The 16,210-nt window shown below is 41.0% G+C and overlaps 1 protein-coding gene across 6 annotated transcripts in view; it reads right to left on the bottom strand.

Annotated features, from left to right (window-relative positions):
* LOC139750214 (adenylate cyclase type 1-like) overlaps nt 1-16,210 on the bottom strand; it is an 836,862-nt gene that overhangs the window by 194,263 nt on the left and 626,389 nt on the right. For all 6 annotated transcript variants that reach the window (XM_071664687.1, XM_071664693.1, XM_071664690.1 and 3 more), the window contains 3 exons: nt 15,890-15,992; nt 14,109-14,383; nt 5,770-5,890 (listed from right to left, as the gene is read on the bottom strand). In XM_071664687.1, the coding sequence (XP_071520788.1) occupies nt 5,770-5,890; nt 14,109-14,383; nt 15,890-15,992 (499 nt within the window). The remainder of the gene's footprint in view (nt 1-5,769; nt 5,891-14,108; nt 14,384-15,889; nt 15,993-16,210) is intronic.

The raw sequence follows: 16,210 nt of genomic DNA, 5'->3' as shown, positions 1-16,210 counted from the left end.
TTTCTCTAGCAGCTGTATGTTTTCATCGTACTACTTACCACCATTTTTAACTCCTCACCTCCTAATTAAGGGATGCCACATGCATCTTGTGCACATACCCTTTCTCTGTTCCTTCTTTTGGAAAAATGAAAACTGGGGGGTAGGATTTCTTGCGCTGTGACACGAAGGGAATACATGGGAGGTATGTATATTTCTTTTTTTTTCTTTTTTTTTTTGTCGCTGTCTCCCGCATTTGCGAGGTAGCGCAAGGAAACAGACGAAAGAAATGGCCCAACCCACCCCCATACACATGTATATACATACACGTCCACACACGCAAATATACATACCTATACATACATACCTATACATCTCAATGTACACATATATATACACACACAGACACATACATATATACCCATGCACACAATTCACACTGTCTGCCTTTATTCATTCCCATCGCCACCTCGCCACACATGGAATACCACCCCCCTCCCCCCTCATGTGTGCGAGGTAGCGCTAGAAAAAGACAACAAAGGCCCCATTCGTTCACACTCAGTCTCTAGCTGTCATGCAATAATGCCCAAAACCACAGCTCCCTTTCCACATCCAGGCCCCACACAACTTTCCATGGTTTACCCTAGACGCTTCACATGCCCTGATTCAATCCACTGACAGCACGTCAACCCCAGTATACCATATCCATCCAATTCACTCTATTCCTTGCACGCCTTTCACCCTCCTGCATGTTCAGGCCACGATCACTCAAAATCTTTTTCACTCCATCTTTCCACCTCCAATTTGGTCTCCCACTTCTCCTCGTTCCCTCCACCTCCGACACATATATCCTCTTGGTCAATCTTTCCTCACTCATTCTCTCCATGTGCCCAAACCATTTCAAAACACCCTCTTCTGCTCTCTCAACCACGCTCTTTTTATTTCCACACATCTCCCTTACCCTTAGGTTACTTACTCGATCAAACCACCTCACACCACACATTGTCCTCAAACATCTCATTTCCAGCACATCCACCCTCCTGTGCACAACTCTATCCATAGCCCACGCCTCACAACCATACAACATTGTTGGAACCACTATTCCTTCAAACATACCCATTTTTGCTTTCCGAGATAATGTTCTCGACTTCCACACATTCTTCAAGGCTCCCAGGATTTTCGCCCCCTCCCCCACCCTATGATTCACTTCTGCTTCCATGGTTCCATCCGCTGCCAGATCCACTCCCAGATATCTAAAACAATTTACTTCCTCCAGCTTTTCTCCATCCAAACTTACCTCCCAATCAACTTGTCCCTCAACCCTACTGAACCTAATAACCTTGCTCTTATTCATATTTACTCTCAACTTTCTTTTTTCACACACTACCAAACTCAGTCACCAACTTCTGCAGTTTCTAACCCGAATCAGCCATCAGCACTGTATCATCAGCAAACAACATCTGACTTACTTCCTAAGCCCTTTCATCACTAAGCAGACTGCATACTTGCCCCTCTCTCCAAAACTCAAGCATTCACCTCCCTAACAACCCCATCCATAAACAAATTAAACAACCATGGAGACATCATGCACCCCTGCCGCAAACCAACATTCACTGGGAACGAATCACTTTCCTCTCTTCCTACTCGTACACATGCCTTACATCCTTGGTAAAAACTTTTTACTGCTTTTAGCAGCTACCTCCCAAACCATATACTCTCAATATTTTCCAAAAAGTATCTCTATCAACCCTATCATATGCCTTCTCCTGATCCATAAATACTACATACAAATCCATCTGTTTTTTAAGTATTTCACACATACATTCTTCAAAGCAAACACCTGATCCACACATCCTCTACCACTTCTGGAACCACACTGCTCTTCCCCAATCTGATGCTCCGTACATGGCTTTATGCTCTCAAATCACTATCCTCCCATATAATTTCCCAGGAATACTCAACAAACTTATACCTCTATAATTTGAACACTCACATTTATCCCCTTAGTCTTTGCACAATGGCACTATGCATGCATTCCACCAATCCTCAGGCACTTCACCATAAACCATACATACATTGAATATCCTTTCCAACCAATCAACAACACAGTCAACCCTTTTTTTTTTTATAAATTCTAATGCAATACCATTGAAACCCGCTGCCTTGCCGACTCTCATCTTCCGCAAAGCTTTCACTACCTCTTCTCTGTTTACCAAACCATTCTCCCTGACCCTCTCACTTCACACACCACCATGACCAAAACACCCTATATCTGCCACTCTATCATCAAAAAACATTCAACAAACCTTCAAAATATTCACTCCATCACCTCACTTCATCACTACTTGTTATTACTTCCCCATTAGCCCCCTTCACCAATGTTCCCATTTGTTCTCTTGTTTTATGTACTTTATTTACCTCCTTCCAAAACATCATTTTATTCTCCCTGAAATTTAATGATACTCTCTTACCCCAACTCTCATTTACCCTCCTTTTCACCTCTATCAGCTCTATCTAATGCCTTCTCCAGATCCATAAATGCTACATACAAATCCATTTGCTTTTCTAGGTATTTCTCACATATATTCTTCAAAGCAAACAACTGATCCACACATCCTCTACCACTTCTGAAACCACACTACTCTGCCCCAATCTGAAGCTCTGTACATGATTTCACCCTCTCAATCAATACCCTCCCATATAATTTCCCAGGAATACTCAACAAACTTATACCTCTGTAATTTGAGCACTCACCTTTATCCCCTTTGCCTTTGTACAATGGTTCTATGCATGCATTCTGCCAATCCTCAGGCACCTCACCATGAATCATACATACATTAAATAACCTTACCAACCAGTCAACAACACAGTTACCCCCTTATTAATAAATTCCACTGCAATACCATCCAAACCCGCCACCTTGCTGGCTTTCATCTTCAGCAAAGCTTTTACTACCTCTTCTCTGTTTACCAAACCATTCTCCCTAACCCTCTTACTTCGCAAACCACCTAGACCAAAACACCCTATATCTGCCACTCTATCATCAAACACATTCAACAAACCTTCAAAATAGTCAACTCCATCTCCTTCTCACATCACCACTACTTGTTATTACCTCCCCATTAGCCTCCTTCACCAATGTTCCCATTTGTTCTCTTGTCTTATGCACTTTATTTACCTCCTTCCAAAACATCTTTTTCTTCTCCCTTAAATTTAATGATACTCTCTCACCCCAACTCTCATTTGCCCTCTTTTTCACTCTTGCATCTTTCTCTTGACCTCCTGCCTCTTTCTTTTATACATCTCCCAGTCATTTGCATGATTTCTCTGCAAAAATCGTCCAAATGCCTCTCTCTTCTCTTTCACTAATAATCTTACATCTTCATCTCACCACTCACTACCCTTTCTAATCTGCCCACCTCCCACACTTCTCATGCCACAAGCATTTTTTGCACAAGCCATCACTGCTTCCCTAAATACATCCCATTCCTCCCCCACTCCCCTTATGCCCTTTGGTCTCACCTTTTTCTATTCTACACTCAGTCTCTCCTGGTACTTCCTCACACAAATCTCCTTCCCAAACTCACTTACTCTCACCATTCTCTTCACCCCAACATTCCCTCTTCTTTTCTGAAAACCTCTACAAATCTTCAACTTTACCTCCACAAGATAATGATCAGACATCCCCTCCAGTTGCACCTCTCAGCACATTAACATCCAAGTCTCTCGCACGCCTATCAATTAACATGAAATCCAATAATGCTCTCGGGCCATCTCCCCCACTTACATATGTATACTGATGTATATCTCTCTTTTTAAACCAGGTATTCCCAATCACCAGTCCTTTTTCAGCACACAAATCTACAAGCTCTTCACCATTTCCATTCACAACACTGAACACCCCATGTACACCAATTATACCCTCAACTGCCACATTACCCACCTTTGCATTCAAATCCCCATTACTATAACCCGGTCTCATGCATCAAAACTACTAACACTCACTCAGCTGTTCCTAAACCACTTGCCTCTCATGATCTTTCTTCTCATGCCCAGGTGCATAGGCACCAAAAATCACCCATCTCTCTCCATCCACTTTCAGTTTTACCCATATCAATCTAGAGTTTACTTTCTTACACTCGCCTATCACATACTTCCACTACTCCTGTTTCAGGAGTAGTGCTACTCCTTCCCTTGCTCTTGTCCTCTGACCAACACCTGACTTGTGTATTTTGGAGGTAGAGGATCGTGAGTTTCGATTGCTGAAGTGTAAAACACGAGTAAAGTTTTTAATTCTGTTTGGGAGTTGGTAGTTTACAAGGGAAGGGTTAGTGTTATTGGAGGTGGGAGTGTACTGGAAGAATCTATATTTCATTATGTAGGTGTTAAATGTGAAAGGTTACAAGGCAACTGTCGAATGTCCAATGTGCTTTTTTACAGCACTGTTATATTTGTTTTTTTTTTTATCTTTATTTATCTATCTATATATTATACTTTGTCGCTGTCTCACATGTTAGTGAGGTAGCCCAAGGAAACAGACGAAAGAATGGCCCAACCCACCCACATACACATGTATACATATACATGCCCACACATGCACATATACATACCAATACACTTCGACGTATACATATACATACACAGACATATACATATATACATATGTGGAAAGGGAGCTGTGGTTTCGGTGCATTATACGTGACAGCTAGAGACTGAGTGTGAACGAATGTGGCCTTTGTTGTCTTTTCCTAGAGCTACCTTACGCACATGCGAGGGGAGGGGGTTGTCATTTCATGTGTGGCGGGGTGGTGATGAGAATGAATAAAGGCAGCGAGTATGAATTATGTATATATGTATATGTGTGTATGTATATATATATATGTATACATTGAAATGTATAGGTATGTATATGTGCGTGTGTGGACGTGTATGTATATACATGTGTATGTGGGTGGGTTGGGCCATTCTTTCATCTGTTTCCTTGCGCTACCTCGCTGACATGGGAGATAATGACAAAGTATAATAAATATGATATAATACATATTCATACTTACTGCCTTCATCCATTCCCTTCGCCACCTCGCCACACTTATGTATGTCCCTATTTTTAAACCAGATACTCCCTGGTGTTAGAAATATATGGTGTAGGAAGGAAGCTATTAGAAGAAGTGAGGAGTTTTATCAAGGGAGCAAAGCCTGTGTGAGAGTACTTAGAGAGGAAGGTGAGTGGTTCCAGGTGAAGGTAGGTCTGTGTCACAGGTGTGTCATGTCATTATGAATGTTTCATTTGCTTAAGGATGAGGTGCTGAAGGAGGTAAATGAAAGGGTCTTGGAGAGAGGAGCAGGTATGCAATCTGTTGGAAGAAGGAAGACCTGAGAGGTGAGTCAGTTGTTGTTTGCTGATAAAATGCTGCTGATGGCAGACTTAAGGTATAAAATGAAGCTGAGATTAGAGTGTATGAGGAGAAAGTTGAGAGCAAATGTCAATAAAAGCAAGGTTATTAAGTTTAGCAATTCAAAGAGACAGGTTGGTTAGGATGTGTCAGAAAGAAGAAAAACTTTGTCTCTCACTGTATTATTGTCATTCTGACAATTTTTGGGGGATGTTCATTGGTAAAATCATACAGCTTATACTGGGAAGATTAAAAATCTATAAGCTACTACTGGTAAGATTTATAATCAATGTTTATTCAACAACTTGGATCATTTACATACGAGTAACATCTTGGTACTTGGTACCTGTTATTATTTCTAAAGACAATATAAGTGAAATTCTGTTGTTCAAAGGGTTACCTGACACTGCCAAAGAAAATCAAGCCGTGCTGTCCATTCAACTTGTCGGCCATGAGCAATAACTGCTAATAAGAACAGTAAGATGTACACCACTCCCAAAACCTCTGTAGGAACCACTGCCCTGAAAAAAGAAAGGAAAAGAATTGTGTTTTCACATCCTTGCACACTAATGTTATGCAATTCATTGTAAATTCATGTACTGCACATATCATATATATAAATTTTTCTATTAATTATACTTTGTTGCTGTCTCCCATGTTAGCGAGGTAGCGCAAGGAAATAGACAAAAGAATGACCCAACCCACCCACATACACATGTATATACATACACGTCCACACATGCACATATACATACCTATACATTTCAACATATATATATATATTTTTTTTTTTTTTTTTTTTTTTTATACTTTGTCGGTCTCCCGCGTTTGCGAGGTAGCGCAAGGAAACAGACGAAAGAAATGGCCCCCCCCCCCCATACACATGTACATACACACGTCCACACACGCAAATATACATACCTACACAGCTTTCCATGGTTTACCCCAGACGCTTCACATGCCTTGCTTCAATCCACTGACAGCACGTCAACCCCTGTATACCACATGACTCCAATTCACTCTATTTCTTGCCCTCCTTTCACCCTCCTGCATGTTCAGGTCAATCTCTCCTCACTCATTCTCTCCATGTGCCCAAACCATTTCAAAACACCCTCTTCTGCTCTCTCAACCACGCTCTTTTTATTTCCACACATCTCTCTTACCCTTACGTTACTTACTCGATCAAACCACCTCACACCACACATTGTCCTCAAACATCTCATTTCCAGCACATCCATCCTCCTGCGCACATCTCTATCCATAGCCCACGCCTCGCAACCATACAGCATTGTTGGAACCACTATTCCCTCAAACATACCCATTTTTGCTTTCCGAGATAATGTTCTCGACTTCCACACATTTTTCAAGGCTCCCAAAATTTTCGCCCCCTCCCCCACCCTATGATCCACTTCCGCTTCCATGGTTCCATCCGCTGACAGATCCACTCCCAGATATCTAAAACACTTCACTTCCTCCAGTTTTTCTCCATTCAAACTCACCTCCCAATTGACTTGACCCTCACCCCTACTGTACCTAATAACCTTGCTCTTATTCACATTTACTCTCAACTTTCTTCCTCCACACACTTTACCAAACTCAGTCACCAGCTTCTGCAGTTTCTCACATGAATCAGCCACCAGCGCTGTATCATCAGCGAACAACAATTGACTCACTTCCCAAGCTCTCTCATCCCCAACAGACTTCATACTTGCCCCTCTTTCCAGGACTCTTGCATTTACCTCCCTTACAACCCCATCCATAAACAAATTAAACAACCATGGAGACATCACACACCCCTGCCGCAAACCTACATTCACTGAGAACCAATCACTTTCCTCTCTTCCTACACGTACACATGCCTTACATCCTCGATAAAAACTTTTCACTGCTTCTAACAACTTTCCTCCCACACCATATATTCTTAATACCTTCCACAGAGCATCTCTATCAACTCTATCATATGCCTTCTCCAGATCCATAAATATATATATATATATATATATATATATATATATATATATATATATATATATTATATTTTTTTTTTATTATACTTTGTCGCTGTCTCCCGCGTTTGCGAGGTAGCGCAAGGAAACAGACGAAAGAAATGGCCCAACCCCCCCCCCCCATACACATGTATATACATACGTCCACACACGCAAATATACATACCTACACAGCTTTCCATGGTTTGCCCCAGACGCTTCACATGCCTTGATTCAATCCACTGACAGCACGTCAACCCCGGTATACCACATCGCTCCAATTCACTCTATTCCTTGCCCTCCTTTCACCCTCCTGCATGTTCAGGCCCCGATCACACAAAATCTTTTTCACTCCATCTTTCCACCTCCAATTTGGTCTCCCTCTTCTCCTCGTTCCCTCCACCTCCGACACATATATCCTCTTGGTCAATCTTTCCTCACTCATTCTCTCCATGTGCCCAAACCACTTCAAAACACCCTCTTCTGCTCTCTCAACCACGCTCTTTTTATTTCCACACATCTCTCTAACCCTTACGTTACTCACTCGATCAAACCACCTCACACCACACATTGTCCTCAAACATCTCATTTCCAGCACATCCATCCTCCTGCGCACAACTCTATCCATAGCCCACGCCTCGCAACCATACAACATTGTTGGAACCACTATTCCTTCAAACATACCCATTTTTGCTTTCCGAGATAATGTTCTCGACTTCCACACATTCTTCAAGGCCCCCAGAATTTTCGCCCCCTCCCCCACCCTATGATCCACTTCCGCTTCCATGGTTCCATCCGCTGCCAGATCCACTCCCAGATATCTAAAACACTTTACTTCCTCCAGTTTTTCTCCATTCAAACTCACCTCCCAATTGACTTGACCCTCAACCCTACTGTACCTAATAACCTTGCTCTTATTCACATTTACTCTTAACTTTCTTCTTCCACACACTTTACCAAACTCAGTCACCAGCTTCTGCAGTTTCTCACATGAATCAGCCACCAGCGCTGTATCATCAGCGAACAACAACTGACTCACTTCCCATATATATATATATATATATATATATATATATATATATATATATGGTTGTTTAATTTGTTTATGGATGGGGTTGTTAGGGAGGTAAATGCAAGAGTTTTGGAAAGAGGGGCAAGTATGAAGTCTGTTGGGGATGAGAGAGCTTGGGAAGTGAGTCACGCAAATATACATACCTACACAGCTTTCCATGGTTTACCCCAGACGCTTCACATGCCTTGATTCAATCCACTGACAGCACGTCAACCCCGGTATACCACATCGATCCAATTCACTCTATTCCTTGCCCTCCTTTCACCCTCCTGCATGTTCAGGCCCCGATCACACAAAATCTTTTTCACTCCATCTTTCCACCTCCAATTTGGTCTCCCACTTCTCCTCGTTCCCTCCACCTCCGACACATATCCTCTTGGTCAATCTTTCCTCACTCATTCTCTCCATGTGCCCAAACCATTTCAAAACACCCTCTTCTGCTCTCTCAACCACGCTCTTTTTATTTCCACACATCTCTCTTACCCTTACATTGCTTACTCGATCAAACCACCTCACACCACTCATTGTCCTCAAACATCTCTCATACACACCTTCATTTCTTACTTCATTCCTTACATCACACAACATGCTCTTCTCTAATAGCTCAATTCCAGTCAGGATTACTGACCTCTGTGACTCATTTTATGTCCAGGTTTTGGCTGCATAGGTCAGGGTTAGGAGGAATACGCTGTTCCTTAATCCTCTCTTCGCTTCCATACTAACACTTTTGCCCTTCATAATTCTATTAAGGGATCAATGACTCTTCTAACCTGTATTGATCTTTCCCTTATCGATACCTCCATATCACCAAACTCACCCAAAACAACTCAAATACTTAAATACTTAAATTCTTTCACCTCTTCCAGTCTTTCTCCCCTATATACATAACACAATTTAGTACACTTTCTTCTTTCACTATATGGCTTTACAAAATCTTTACTTCAACTCTGTTTTCTTTCAAACACCATTACTTTACTTTTACTTGCATTTACCTTCAATCACCTACACTTACACACATCATAAAACACACTTACAACCTTCTGCAACTACTCTTCATACTCAGCTAATACCATAGCATCATCTGCAAACAGGTTTGCCGCTAGCCACCATATTTCAAAGCCACACTCCATCACTGCACCCCTTTTCCCTAGCTTTGCTTTCATGTCTTATCATTCCATCCATATACATATCAAAAAGCCACAGTGACATCACACTGCCCTACATCACACCCATGTATATACTGAAACTTCTGCTCAACTCTCCATCCACTCTTACACATGCATTTGCCCTCTATAGAAGGCTTTCGCACCATCCAACACCTGTGTCCCTACACCATATATCCTTAACACATCCCATAAAGCACTCCACTCAACTCTGTCATATGCTTTCTACAGATCGTTAAATGCAGCATAAAAATTCCTTTTTTCTTTTTTTCTTGCTTTGTCGCTGTCTCCCGCATTTGCGAGGTAGCGCAAGGAAACAGACGAAAGAAATGGCCCAACCCACCCCCATACACATGTATATACATACAAGTCCACACACGCAAATATACATACCTACACAGCTTTCCATGGTTTACCCCAGACGCTTCACATGCCCTGATTCAATCCACTGACAGCACGTCAACCCCGGTATACCACATTGATCCAATTCACTCTATTCCTTGCACGCCTTTCACCCTCCTGCATGTTCAGGCCACGATCACACAAAATCTTTTTCACTCCATCTTTCCACCTACAATCTGGTCTCCCACTTCTCCTCGTTCCCTCCACCTCCGACACATATATCCTCTTGGTCAATCTTTCCTCACTCATTCTCTCCATGTGCCCAAACCATTTCAAAACACCCTCTTCTGCTCTCTCAACCACGCTCTTTTTATTTCCACACATCTCTCTTACCCTTACGTTACTTACTCGATCCAACCACCTCACACCACACATTGTCCTCAAACATCTCATTTCCAGCACATCCACCCTCCTGTGCACAACTCTATCCATAGCCCACGCCTCGCAACCATACAACATTGTTGGAACCACTATTCCTTCAAACATACCCATTTTTGCTTTCCGAGATAATGTTCTCGACTTCCACACATTCTTCAAGGCTCCCAGGATTTTCACCCCCTCCCCCACCCTATGATCCACTTCCGCTTCCATGGTTCCATCTGCTGCCAGATCCACTCCCAGATATCTAAAACACTTTATTTCCTCCAGTTTTTCTCCATTCAAACTTACCTCCCAATTGACTTGACCCTCAACCCTACTGTACCTAATAACCTTGCTCTTATTCACATTTACTCTTAACTTTCTTCTTTCACACACTTTACCAAACTCAGTCACCAGCTTCTGCAGTTTCTCACATGAATCAGCCACCAGCGCTGTATCATCAGCGAACAACAACTGACTCACTTCCCAAGCTCTCTCATCCACAACAGACTTCATACTTGCCCCTCTTTCCACAACTCTTGCATTCACCTCCCTAACAACCCCATACATAAACAAATTTTATCCCTGGGGATAGGGGTGAAAGAATACTTCCCACGCATTCCTTGCGTGTCGTAGAAGGCGACTAGAGGGGACGGGAGCGGGGGGCCAGAAATCCTCCCCTCCTTGTATTTTTTAACTTTCTAAAATGGGGGGATAAAACTTCATACCTTCTGATAAATACTTTTCCACAGTCATCTGTACCACAAATATCTGATCTACACATCCCCTAGCTTTCTTAAAACACCCTTGCTCTTCACTTATTTTGAATTCAGTCACTTTCATCACTCTATCAATCAACATTCTTCCATACACTTTTCCTGGTGCACTTAACACAGTTATGCCCCTACAATTGTTATATACACCCTTAGCACCTTTTCCTTTGAATAAAGGACAATAATAGCTTTCACCCAATCCTCAGGAAGAATCTTTTGTTTCCATGCTAAATAAAATATCAGATGCATCCACTTCATCACACTTTCTCCTTCATACTTCAGCATTTCAGCCATAATCACATCTAATCCAAGTGCCTTTCCTACCATCACCCTCATTATTTCCCTTCTTACTACTCTTTTTCCTGAACGTCCTTGCACTTGTATCCTCTTACTTCCATCCTACATATCCATGCATGTAACAACTGCTGCCTCCCTTTCTCCCACATTTGTCAGTAGTTCAAAATATTCTTTCCATCTTCCTTTCACTTTCTCATTTTGATTCAGCAACTCCCCTTCCTTACTTCTCACATTAATATTTACACTCTTACATCCACCTCTTGTCTTTTTCACCTACTTCCAATATAGTTTATTGTTATCCAAAAACTTTTCACTCAACTTTCCAAAAGCTTCATTTACTCTTTCTTTGCTTTCCTCTATCAGCCTCTTAATATTCCTCTTACATATTGAACTATCTACTATATGTCTTTTTCTTCTCTTCCACAGCATTTCTAATCTCTTCCATGCACCATGCATTGCCTAATTTATAACTATATACCATGACCTCATATCCAACTACTAATTTGACAAACTTTAATAGAATTTCCCTAAACATTTTAAACACCTTATGCACACCTAACGGAATTCTTACATTCAATACACTTCATCTAAGCTTTCAGTTACCTTCCTTTCATACTCCTCCCTGCATTTATTCTGATTCATCTCCTTGCTTGCCAACACTTTCACCTCTCCATTCTTCCTTATATGTTTAATCTCTTCCATGTACCATGCAATGCCTAATCTATAACTATATGCCATGACCTGGTACTTCTCCCTGATCCTCATCCCCAAAAGAACCATAAAATGGCCAGTCTCCAAAGAATCCTCTTGCAATTTTGGCATCTAACAAGGCCTTTCTCAATCTTTCATCCACTGTCAGATAGTCAATCAAAGCCTTTTTGATCTTCTTTTCCTTCATTCCACATCTATAGATATCTGTAGATCATCTTGTGCTGAAAAAGGTGTTTGTAAGAAATAAACCCCCTCTCATCACAAATATCCACAAGATAACTTCCACTCTAATGTACTCCAGGCACTCTCCATTTACCAACTATCTCGCCAATTTCATCACATCCTACTTTCGCATTCATATCACCCAATATGACCACATTTCTCTCATTCTCAAAACCGTTTATAAAGTCATTTAAATTTCTCCAGAAAAGTTTCATTTCATCCTTACCTCGTACGGTCTTCATATTCACAGACGCAGAAACACATACCCATGTATACTTCACAATCCCAATCATTCCTTTCACCCAGACTATTGTGGATCTATTTCATCCATGCTCTGTAAAACCCTTCCACACTCTTGGTGATAGCAGAATTGCACATCCTTCTTTCCCATTTCTCCGATAATTTTCACTCATTCCTGTCCATACAACTCCTTCCAAGCTCACCCATAACTTGCATATGTTATTTCCATTTTCACTCCACACACCCTGCACAAGGATATAGGTTTCCCTAATCCCTAGCACATCCAAGCAACAACTTTTAAACCTCTCCACAAGCTCCCTCCTTTAACTCTCACCAGTCATCCCATTCACATTAATTGCCATCACTCTCAATTGCTCATCTCTTTTAATCCTCAGCATAACTGGTAGACTCCAGTACCACTTCTTAGCCTTTTGAGCTTCACCCTTGACAGGTCACTGGCAGAAGGCAACTCCAGCTCAGTGTTTCCAGAGGCAGCGAGGCTCCAATATTGTCAAAAAACTAAAAGTGACAGCACACCTCAGGTTTTTGTCTACATTCAAAAGATTAAAAAATATTAATATTTTCTCTATGTAAAATATTTACATGTGGAAAGAATGAATGAAGAAAGGTTGACAAAGAGGATATATGTGTCATAGGTGGAGGGAACTAGGAGAAGTGGGAGACCAAACTGGAGGTGGGAGGATGGAGTGAAAAAGATTTTGAGCAATCAGGACTTGAAAATATAGGAGGGTGAGAGGCATGCAACAAATAGAGTGAATTGGAATGATGTGGTATACTGGATTCGACATGCTGTCAATGGACTGAAACAGGGCATTTGAAACGTCTGGGGTAAACCATGGAAAGGACTGTGGGGCCTGGCTGTGGCTAAGGAGCTGTAATTTCGGTGCATTACACATGACAGATAGAGATTATGTGTGAATGAATGTGGTCTTTTATGTCTGTTTTCCTAGCGCTGCCACGCTCAAGCAGGGGGTAGCCGTGCTGTTTCCTGTGGGACGGGGTAGCAACAGGAATGGATGAAGGCAAGCAAGTATGAATATGTACATGTGTATAAATATATATGTCTGTGTATATGTATGTAATTGTGTGTCTATGGGCGTTTATGTATATATATATGTGTATACGAGTGGATGGGCAATTATTCATCCATTTCCTGGTACTACTTCGCTGATGCAAGAAATGGCAATCAAGTATAATATCTAATATATACATATATTTATCATTTTATTTATCATACTTAATCACTGTTTCCCGCGTCAGCAAGGTAGCACTAGGAAACTGACAAAGAATGGCCCATACACTCATATACACATATATATACATATAGACCCATACATGTACATTTTTTCTTATTATACTTTGTCGCTATCTCCTGCATTTGTGAGGTAGCGCAAGGAAACACACTAAAGAATGGCCCAACCCATCCACATACACATATATGTAGAAATTGTCAATCTTAGTACACTACCAAAAACAACAAAAATATATTCTACCCAATATGTGTGTCATAACAGGTGAAAAGCTGTAGATGTGTGATGAATATCAATAATGAATACACAGTTGCCATTGATACGAGAAGAAGCATCTTGACCAGAACTGGCAGCCGAAGAAAGACTGCTACTGCCATAAACCCAACAACACAAGAGACTGGAATATATTCAGGTAGGGGGCACCACAGGTTGCGTACAAACTCCTGCGGTCCATGATGTCCTGAAGTTAAATCAGTTGTGTTGGCTTTGCAAGTCACTTGTGGCAACTCACAAGTAAACTGAAAAAAGACAAAAATCAAGCTCTTCATCAATGATACTAAAACTTTTTGGATTCTTAACAGATATTTCAAGAAAACAGTTGTCTTTATGCATATATGTACAGACCAAAGCCTGGACATATAATGTGGTTCTATGAGAGAGAATTCTCTCTCCAACAGTATCCTGTACTTCCCTTATAATGTCAGTAACCCACTTCCTGCTATTAAAAAATTTCATACAAGCAAATAATACCTATCAGTAACTTAAAACCATTATCAGTCTTTATTTGCATATTAATGGGCATAAAAACAAGCATTAAACAGTGACGACCTAAAATTCTGAATTATATTTCATTTATTATACTTTGTCACTGTCTCCCGCATTAGCGAGGTAGCACAAAGAAACAGACAAAAGAATGGCCCAACCCACCCACATACACATGTATATACATAAACGCCCACACACGCACATATACATACCTATACACTTCAACGTATACATACACAGACATATACATAAATACACATGTACATATTCATCCATGCTGCCTTCATCCATTCCCATTGCCACCCTGCCACACATGAAATGACACTCCCCTCCCCCCCGCGTGCATGCGAGGTAGCACTAGGAAAAGACAAGGCCACATTCGTTCACACTCAGTCTCTAGCTGTTGTGTAATGCACCAAAACCACAGCTCCCTTTCCACATCCAGGCCCCACAAAACTTTCCATGGTTTACCCCAGATGCTTCACATGCCCTGGTTCAATCCATTGACAGCACGTCGACCCCGGTATATCACATCGTTCCAATTCACTCTATTCCTTGGACGCCTCTCATCCTCCTGTACGTTCAGGCCCTGATCACTCAAAATCTTTTTCACTCCATCCTTCCACCTCCAATTTGGTCTCCCACTTCTCCTAGTTCCCTCCACCTCTGACACATATATCCTCTTTATCAATCTTTCCTCACTCATTCTCTCTATGTGACCAAACCATTTCAATACACTCTCCTCTGCTCTCTCAACCATGCTCTTTTTATTACCACACATCTCTCTTATCCTTTCATTACTTACTCAATCAAACCACCTCACACCACATACTGTTCTCAAACATCTCATTTCCAACACATCCACCCTCCTCCGCACAACCCTATCTATCGCCCATGCCTCACAACCATACAACATTTTGAATTATCTACTAATAAAATATGAATTAATTTTTATCTACTAATAAAATATGAATTAATTTGCATCAATATCAGACTTTGTTATTATTTACTGATATCTGAAAATTTTACCAATTCTGTGCATAATGCCCATATAAATCTTTGTTGCGGATATTAAGAATATCTGATATGCAAATAATATGCAGTCTCCTGCACAATCTTTTCATCAAGCCAGTAATAATAAAAAAAACAGTTCCATACAATCATCTTCAAACTTACATATAACAAGAAAAAGTATTGATGTCAGACATCTTGAAACATGTAATGTTTTAAAAAAAAAACATGAAAACTGATGAGCTTACCGAATTGACTTGAGCCATGATATATATAACAGTAATGGCTACAATGGTTAAAATCAAACGAAGCACAAATCTTCTTGCTGGATCCCATGTTGTAACTTTCAACCTGTTCAGAAATTATACAAGTTAAATAGTAAATAATGTATTAATTAATAGCAGGGACCCCCAACCAGGTGTCTGCAAGCACTAATAATTGTCTATCAAACTGCTTAACTGTTATCTAAAAGTGGACATGATTTTAAGCTAGACTTTTCACTTGCCCTCACCCATGTAGTTCCCTAGTATGTTGTTAGATTACCCCTAGCAAGGAGGAAACAACTAATC

Source organism: Panulirus ornatus, chromosome 9, assembly GCF_036320965.1.
Source record: "Panulirus ornatus isolate Po-2019 chromosome 9, ASM3632096v1, whole genome shotgun sequence".
NCBI classification, from domain to species: domain Eukaryota; kingdom Metazoa; phylum Arthropoda; class Malacostraca; order Decapoda; family Palinuridae; genus Panulirus; species Panulirus ornatus.
This window is presented reverse-complemented; position numbering and strand designations above follow the sequence as displayed.